This window comes from Patiria miniata, unplaced genomic scaffold (genome assembly GCF_015706575.1).
Source record: "Patiria miniata isolate m_02_andy unplaced genomic scaffold, ASM1570657v1 HiC_scaffold_5, whole genome shotgun sequence".
Taxonomy (NCBI): domain Eukaryota; kingdom Metazoa; phylum Echinodermata; class Asteroidea; order Valvatida; family Asterinidae; genus Patiria; species Patiria miniata.
In genome coordinates, this window is record NW_024037072.1 from 3,128,635 (window position 1) to 3,137,362 (window position 8,728).

Sequence of the window (8,728 nt, forward strand, 5' to 3'; positions counted from 1 at the left end):
GGGGGGGGGGGGGGCATAAATCCGTCCTTGGAGCCAAATTGTATATGCAAAATAAAGTAATGATGATTATATCCGGATATCAGGCAAATGACAACCATTACAAACGAACAACCCAAATGCACATCCAAGCACCTTACATACCTACTCAGTGTGGACATTCCTTTGTATCCGTGGAGGAAAATGAAAAAGAACTTTTACTCGCATTGTGAACACTCTTTCAACCCGAATCTTCGATCATGATTTCCTTGAGTGTTTCTCCTCATTTTGCGACATACATGTATAATATAACCCTAACCCCATAATGACTCCAAACATATGACGCATCCTATATTGAACTCTCAATATTACTTTTTAAAGCTTTCAGAAAAGTTTGTCAATCACTCCTCATCTTCGCCTCAGGCCTCCAGTCAATTAAGAAACCCTCTTCTAAACTCTTACCACCTGTGGGCTCTACTCTCTCTACATGATGCACACAGGGCACATCTTTGGCAATACTAAAATAACATAGTACAGATCAGAAGAACTTGACACCTTCGCTTGTGCCAAATGACATGATTTCCGCCTTCCTCTGTTTTTCTAGTGTCCTTAAAGCCCTCTTCAGAAGCCAATCATCTAGACCAAAGAACTCTGATGAGAACATGGGAAGAAAACCAATTGGTAAATCGGTGGGCAATCCAAAATAGTAAATTTGATGAACCAGAAAGATTGACACATAAACTCGTACAGGGCCCCCAGCACTTTATGAAACCAAAATTCCATGAATTTTTTCCTGATATTTCCCTGAGAAATTTTTAGGATTCCATGCGAAATATTTTTACTTTAACGAGGTTGCTGGGAAGCCAAGAGGTGGTGTAAGCACAGCCAATTGTTATTGTCTGGTGAGGTGTGTAATATTCTTACTGCATAGACACTAAAAAAGCCACCACAGCCAGTCAGTCAATGAACACAACTTGGATACATGGCACAAGACGCACATGTACACCAAACTGGAGAAAACCTCTCCCTTCTGGGTCACTGTCAAAATTCCCTGAGTTTTTCCAGAGTTTTTGTGTTTTCCCCCAAATGCCCCTAAGTTTTCCCTGACTGGATAAATGGACACTCGTTTTCAAAGCTGTCTGTGATTATCAGAGTTGCTGGGAACCCCTGAGATAAAGCACAACTGGATTAAAAAATGGTTGTTGATTTATGATATGCTTTGTGCCTGCACATTAATATTCATGTGTGAAGGATTATCATTTTACAATGCCTCGCGGTCCTAACCCCTGACATACATTGTGCAACAAGTTGCTTTTTTATTAAACAACGAAGTCAACCTTGAAAGACTGGTCCCAAATACTCTACAAAACTTTTCCAATTGTCATTGCTCAGGTTGTGTTTGATGAAAGTTTATGAATTACTGCCAAATTTCACTTCCCCTCCAAACATGGTCAGAATTGTTACAGGGTGAGTCAACAAAAGCGGAACCCAAACCCCAAAAAGTAAATTTCATATTTTTAAAAAAATGTAGCACCAAATATAATAATGTCTGGAAAGCCCATTTCATAAGCTACTTTTAGATGAAAAAATTACTGAAATTGTTCAAAGAATATTACCATTTAAACACAATGACTCTGAAACCTCTTCGTACAAAAATGTGATTTCAAGAATCATCGTCACAATTGTCTTCAAACATCACCAGCGATAAAACCTCAGTTTAAAAGTTAAACATTTTCGACAAAGTCCTTCTTTTAATAAAAGTGGATAGTATAAATCATATTGTTTCCCTAAGCAGGGTTGTTAATAAAGATGTTGTGTACTACAGTTGTTGAAACAAGTATTGTGTGTCATTTTTGTTGTTGTTCCAAACAGTCAGAACACACAATAAAGTGGGTTTTTTTGGACGAGACAGGTTTTAGGGTCATTGCGTTGAAATGGTGATATTCTTTGAACTGTGCAGTGATTTCAGTAATTTTTTTTATCTAAAAGTAGTTTCTGAAATGGTTTTCCAGTCATTATTTTGATGCTACATTTTTTTTTAATATGAAATATATTTTTAGGGGTTTGGGTTCCGCTTTTTTTTTTACTCACCCTGTATTACAGCATTCTTTTAGAATGTAATTAAGTTCCAATACAAAATAAATGCTTTGAAATTGAGGTAAAATGCAGTATCCCGACTCCTCTGTTTTACATACAACATGATAGTCTCATGATGGTCAGTCTATGTATTTGTTGAAAAATATAATCAAGTAAACATTTTGTTAGAAACATTTTGTTAGAAAGTACTTTACTAATTTCAACTTGCCATACAAATTTGTACACAACCAACTGTGCAACAGAAACTGGGAGTGACCAAAGATCTGTGCCTGCCTACCTTCTCGCTTAGTGTCGTCACCATGAGCTAATTCATACAGCGTACATACTGTGTTTGTCATGCCACAGCCAGAAGCCTATTCAGTTAAAAGGACACAAAATGAAAACAAATATTGAATAGCATTGGAAGAAAATTGTGCACGCTCAAATGAGGGAATAAATGTGTGCTCGGGAGATGTTAAACACTACGTTTAAGACTGGCCAACCACATATTTTATTCCCATTCATAAGTACCTTTTTCAGTCCAAAAGTCAAAAAAAAGTCAAAAAATAAAACTTTCCAGCAATTTTGTTCAACTATTTTACTTTCTGATTTTCGAAACACCCCTCTAGCTATATAATGGAGTGTCCAGCTCGGGAGTGAGACGTAAACAACTCATTTCATGGAGGTTGGCATGTGCATCGCGCGTACTGCGCGATGACGCGCAGGTGCAGCTGTGGTGTGTGCGTTGTGAATTTAGGACTATGAAATACTGACTCACTGGTAGTACATGTATTGCGCATGCCTACGTGAGGATTGTGAACGTTCAACCAATAAAACGGCAGTCCTTCTGATTTGAAAATCACAGGCGTGTGGAAAAAGGCACACCTGGATTTTTCTAGGCATGGGATTTTTCTAGGCATATGCTTTTTCTAAGCGCGTGATTTTTCTAGGCGTGTGATTCTGTAGACCGAGCTGGGACTGAACAGTCTGGCATTTGTTTTTATAACATTCATCTTGGTTTACAGTAAAGCCGCTTTCTCTTCACTGACGTACTTTATTTTTCACAAATTATGAAGTATAATTATGCCGTAAATGTATGCCGAGGTGTGCGGTACTGAGGGATTCAGGCGTGCGATTATTCACACTTCTCAGGAAGCTTTTAGGTGTGTGATGGTGTGGGGGTGTGATCGCACGCCTCAAATCAGAAGGACTGAAACGGTAAGGGGCCATTCAGAATTTTCAATGTTTTAAAATTTCGACTTTTTTTCCAAATTATTTTGACCCACCCACCCACCCCTAATTTCGATTAATAAAAAAACTGAACATGACTGTACATGTACATGCACTTGCATGTACATGTACTTGAACACCATGTACATGTGTGTCTAGTTCAGTGACGGCGTGAAGTTGTTGGTCATCCTCTTTTATGTGATAAAATATGTGATACCTCACCAAAAAGTATCTTTTAACGAAATTCAATCAGAATATTTATCCATTTTTTTTTGAAAATGTTTAATTGTTGTTTGACTTGTTGGTGTCCCTGCCACACTGTACGATGGTGTAGCCGTGCGTTATGCACGTGGATTGTTACTTTCGTTTTGACGGGGACTTTACTGAATAGAGTCTGGTGACTGTACATAGAAATTTCTTTGAATAAAAGTCGAATCGTTCATTCATGTGCACTTGTTATGCAAAGCAGGGGCAGTGGTTCAAGGATATCCAGTCGACTTGCAGAAAGTGCGCAAGAACGCGACTTGAATGCTTTTATGGGGGGGTACAGATCAATACCAGTCTGCTCTGATGAATAATTTTAAATTGTTTTTAAAATGTTTTAAGCCACATTTAAAAAAAAAATATGAAGATGAGGCTATAATGAATAAATAGTCTGGCACCATCCCATTCAACAATTCACAAATTATGAAAAACATTCAGGGAACACAACAAAAATGGCCAACTTGTTCATAAGGCCCATAGAGGGCACGATGTTCGCACGATGCTCAATTCCACCGCGCAACGTCTGTTTTTAACCCATTAGCACCTTGGCTTAATTGTATTACAACATATTTTTTTATTCACTGAAAAATCAATAAAATTGTTGAATGCTGGGGTGGTTTTGGGCGCTACAGTGAGTAACAGGCAGGGCGGATTCAGGCGCTACAGTGACTAAAGGGTAAAACTGACAGGTGCGTAAGGATGTGAGGTGGAAGACAAAAAGAAGTTATGTTTACCCATCTATAGATAAGGTTGCCCCATTCCTCAGGTGTTCTCCACATGACCAGGCACTGCGCCCTTGTCTTGTCTGTCCATTCTATATTTCCTGCAACAAGAAAAGAAACCTTGGGAGTTTAAATCACTTTCACATACAAGACAAGGTTTCTAAAAATGTTATTTGTACTTGTCACTCTGTGTGCGTGTGACCCCTCAAAAAATGCAAGGTGACACAGTGACAGTGAAAAAAATTGTATGTGGGGCCGACTTCCTTCTAATACAAACAGTGAGAGAGCAATCGGCATTACAGATCTTCATGGGATTTACTGAGGTTTAAGGGCTTTGGTTTTCTGGGTCGACAGTGGCATTCTGATGAGTCTTCACAGCTTTTGACGACATGACCAAGACTGTCCCGAGTTTTAATTTCCCGCACTAAACTACTCAGTGAATTTATCATGTTATTAACACATGCTGCGATACCATTGGACAAATGAAGCCCTGTGACGCGACATTCAATTCAAATTCGGCAGGGATGAATAATTATATATTGGACAAATGAAGAATCGTATGACCCAATATTCTATGCAAATTAGACTCAACTGAATAATAAACAAAGAAAATCTTATTGGGAACAATAAAAGCACTGATGGCCAATATGCCATTTTTTTGAGCGATTAAGGGTATTGTAACGACATCGTTGTTCTAGGTACGGACACAAGAAAAATCATGTTAACCCTCCGACGCAGAAAGCCCATTTACTAACACGCTTACAGTAAGGGGTCCCTCCGGGGACCCAGATATTTAGCGCCTTGGTTTGAGGCTACACAACACTGTATCTATATGTATACAATCTCGACATGTCTGTAGACTATAAATAAGGAGGTCATTGACAGGAAACAGATGTTGTATACATAGTCTGTGGTCAAGTCGTGCTCTTGGCTACCCGCAAGTGACTTTGTTTTGTGCACGTGTATATGGGCAGCCCAGGTTGTCAGGCTCAGATATGCCTGACCCGGGGTCACACACTAAAGGTGACTGCATATATCCGTAGTGGGTGTCTCTGGCTAGGATTAGATGGAAGATCACCAGAATTGGTTGGAATTTTTTTTTTATTAAGGTAATTAACCAAATTGGGTCCCCAAAAGGGCTAGTTTCTGCGTCGGAGGGTTAACTGAAGCGGTTTAGTATAAACTTAATTTGAATCTAAAGATTGTAAAACTTCAATCTTTGGGCTGTAGCATTGGTTAAATTTATGTCTATAAGCTTCAATTTATGTCTGTTTATAACCCAAAAATGGCATTACATAACAGCGCCCTCGTTTGTTTCAAAAATTAAGCTTGTGAAAAAATACTCACCTTTGACCCTCAATTCCTCTAGAATTGAATATATTGCATCCGTGGAAAGTTTTCCTGTAGTTGTTAAGGAAATCAACTTCATACACCATAAATACACAGTCTGGCCTGTCACTCAGTTGTTCCACAACAAAATCTAGCTAGCAAATAATAATGTTCATTACAAAAACTGACAACAAATTTACCATTGGCCATGTCAGGCCAGAAATCATGGTTGTCCCTTATTAAGTCCGGGACAGATACCATGGCACCAGATACCCAACAAAAACATGGTGGGTTACTGACTTATTGGTCCTATTCTATGGTTTGTTTTACATCAACAGAATAATAAAATAAATAATAATAACTGGACTTATAAATCCCCAAATTGTTGAAGGATAAAAGGGGCGTATTATAACCCTGCTCATTGGGCCAATGAAACATTCCAAATACCATCTCAGCTCCCTGGGGAGTATACAGCTCGATGCTGCCATTTCGGCGCAAAGCAACTGAATCAACCACACTAACCATCTCTGCCCTCACAGGTACCCATTTACTCCTGGGTGGAGAGAAGCAATGCGTGACAAAGTGCCTTGCCAAAGGGCACACGCACCGCAGCTGCAGGCTGGACTTGAACCCACAACCTGTGGAATTACCCGCAGACCACAAATTCAATGCTCCAGACCGCGAGGCCACAGCACTACATATACCTTGTTTTGCTGCGATCTCATTGGTGAATTGATCTCTGGTCCATTTTATTTGGCGTACAATATCCATGTTCATGACATTATGGAGCGTTGATATTATATAATGTTGTTTGTTAAAGGTAGGGTAGATCATTTGTCATAATGTGCATTTTGTTTGTTGGAAGCAACAGAAGCACTCCAAAGTGGTCAAAAAGCGCCCTCTCTTGTTCGTGCATGGAGCCCATAGCTTCCCCATGCAAATTTACCGACTCACGCTGTCTGCATTGGACTTTTCATCTGAGGAAAAGTGACCTAGTCACTTTTTACTTGGCAAAGTTTGGCTGGTTACATTAACCATTGGACTAAAAAAAAACAACTAATCTCACTGGACGTTAGTCATCATCTGAGTGAATTTTATCAAAGATTGTCCAACGGAGACTGGCTCATGATTTTTTTTTTTTAAATAAATTTTAAGCCTTGCCTATACTTGTTAAGGATACTATCGATCTTTGTGTTGTTGAAGAGTGGTGAGGACTGGGATTCCTTGACGTCTAGATTGAAGATCTTGTGGTGCTTGTGGTAGGCAAGGACCAAGTCACACCACGCTGCTACCTGCTTCTTCTTTGTCTCCAAGTTGGGCTGTAAACTGAGAAATTGGGTTTATCGATAACACAATGTTAATTGTTAGGCACTAAACATCCTTCCTCCTTGCTCTGTGTTTGGGACCTTCTCACTGTTCTCATTTTGTAATCGCAGAAATGAACATTTTCAGGGGTACATGTAAGTGGCATCACAAACGTCACTGGCTTCAAACATGAGTGAACATATTTGGTTTTAACTTTAATAGGAGGAATTTCACTATGAAATGATGTCACTCAGACCACGAAGTCGTAACATGTGCGCGTGTACAGCAGTTTGTATAAAAAGTCGCACTGTGATATCGCGGCCGGCCCGCGATTTTTTTTTCTCCAAACGACATTCATTTCCCATCTTCTGATTGGTCCATTACAATTACATGCATATCTAATGCCTTGTTCTCCATAACACAAACCCAAGATAGGCTTTACGTCTTGTGAGAAAATGTTCCTTCCTCACTTTAGTTATTTAAAAGGTAAAAAGAGAAGAAGTGAAAAACGCTCACTGAGATTCGAACTGGGATCACCTGATTAGAAGTCAGGACTACTTCCAACCAGTCCACGAATCAGCTGCCAATCGTCGGTGATTTAAAACACCACTTTTTCTGGTTAATAATGCACCTATCAAAGTATAATTAATTAAGAGAACGTTTCCTAAGGTTGCAGAGTTTGGGGAGCGACAAAACTTTTTTGAAAATAATAAAAAACGGGGGTGTCCTCAACTACACAAACCCTACCATTGACCATTGGCGTACTACATATGGAAAGGCAATCACTAGTGTGCCCCACGTATGTATGCCAGGGCATGGTCATGATGGTCAGGGATTGTCACTTAAATTTTGCCCGAGGGGTGGGGATTTTGTCAATCTTGGGTGGGGGGGGGGGACAATTGATAGGCGCACAATTTATTTTCTAAAGCCCTGGACATCATGAATATGCATAACGCAGAGAGAGCGCCCTCTTTTGATATTGTCTGATGTCGTTTGGGAAAAAATATTTCGCAGCCGGCCCATCATCAGATCATGGACGTACACAGTCATGATAATGTTAGTGTCAATTGTCATATAGGCATAAAGTGACAAATCATGCAAAGTCAAACTCAAATACATTTACAAGTCAACTCAGAGTCAGACATGTTCATGATGTTGCAGAACTTGGCAGAGTCTGACTGACATGACTGACTCAACGCTCAACATGCTCAAGTCAACTGTCAAGACAACCATAACAGTGTGAATTTCATCTTCAGCAAAGACTGCATAGGCCTGAGTGATTTTTACACAGCATGATGTGTTAGGCGTTATCCGTTAATAACTTTACTCACGTAAAAAATGGTGGAAATTCATACTGCCACGGCCACTGAAAACTTGCCATCTCGCATTTTCGTGCGCGTGCATATGAGTACGCGTACGGTGCAGCCGTCCGTGCATGCAGTAAAAAAATATAGCGGATAAAACGGGAACTACCGGATATCATCCGGTGACATTATTACGGTGGCTGATACAGAACTTGCAGCGGCGCTATTGAAATATTGAAACCATTGTGACACCCGGTACAGGGTTGAGTATAGAAGTCACTAATAGGCTATATTTGTCTTTCTTTGATACATTGTGCGTATTACTCTCCTTTTAAAGGAATCTATTATGATTGATGATGCAAATTATGATGATACATTGTGACCCAAGTAATAAACACGATCATTGAGTTGAGATGATCGAGGTTTTAATTTGCAATAGAATGAGGGCGGCGTAGCCCGAATGCCTCTGCCGAGCTCTGAGCTTGTGATATTTGTAGCCCACACCAGAGCGCGCGCCCTCGA

At 39.8% G+C, this 8,728-nt stretch overlaps 1 protein-coding gene across 1 annotated transcript; it reads right to left on the reverse strand.

The window, feature by feature from the left end:
• LOC119740309 (vacuolar protein-sorting-associated protein 25-like) lies at nt 1-8,356 on the reverse strand. The gene is made up of 6 exons (XM_038215577.1): nt 8,234-8,356; nt 6,778-6,923; nt 5,616-5,669; nt 4,281-4,369; nt 2,351-2,426; nt 1-627 (listed from the first exon to the last, which is right to left on the reverse strand). The coding sequence occupies exons 1-6, from the start codon at nt 8,281-8,283 to the stop codon at nt 515-517; spliced, it is 528 nt and encodes a 175-aa protein (XP_038071505.1). The 5' UTR covers nt 8,284-8,356; the 3' UTR covers nt 1-514.
• Nucleotides 8,357-8,728: the final 372 nt, after the last annotated feature.

What these genes read in the sequence shown, in the direction of transcription:
- LOC119740309 (XM_038215577.1), bottom strand. Translation starts at nt 8,283, where the DNA reads ATGGCAAGTTTTCAGTGGCCGTGGCAGTATGAATTTCCACCATTTTTT. An exon ending in AGAGGAATTGAGGGTCAAAG is followed by an intron (nt 4,370 to 5,615) that starts GTGAGTATTTTT and finishes TTCTTGTTGCAG; the next exon opens with GAAATATAGAATGGACAGAC. An exon ending in TGACGACACTAAGCGAGAAG is followed by an intron (nt 628 to 2,350) that starts GTAGGCAGGCAC and finishes TGTTCTCATCAG; the next exon opens with AGTTCTTTGGTCTAGATGAT.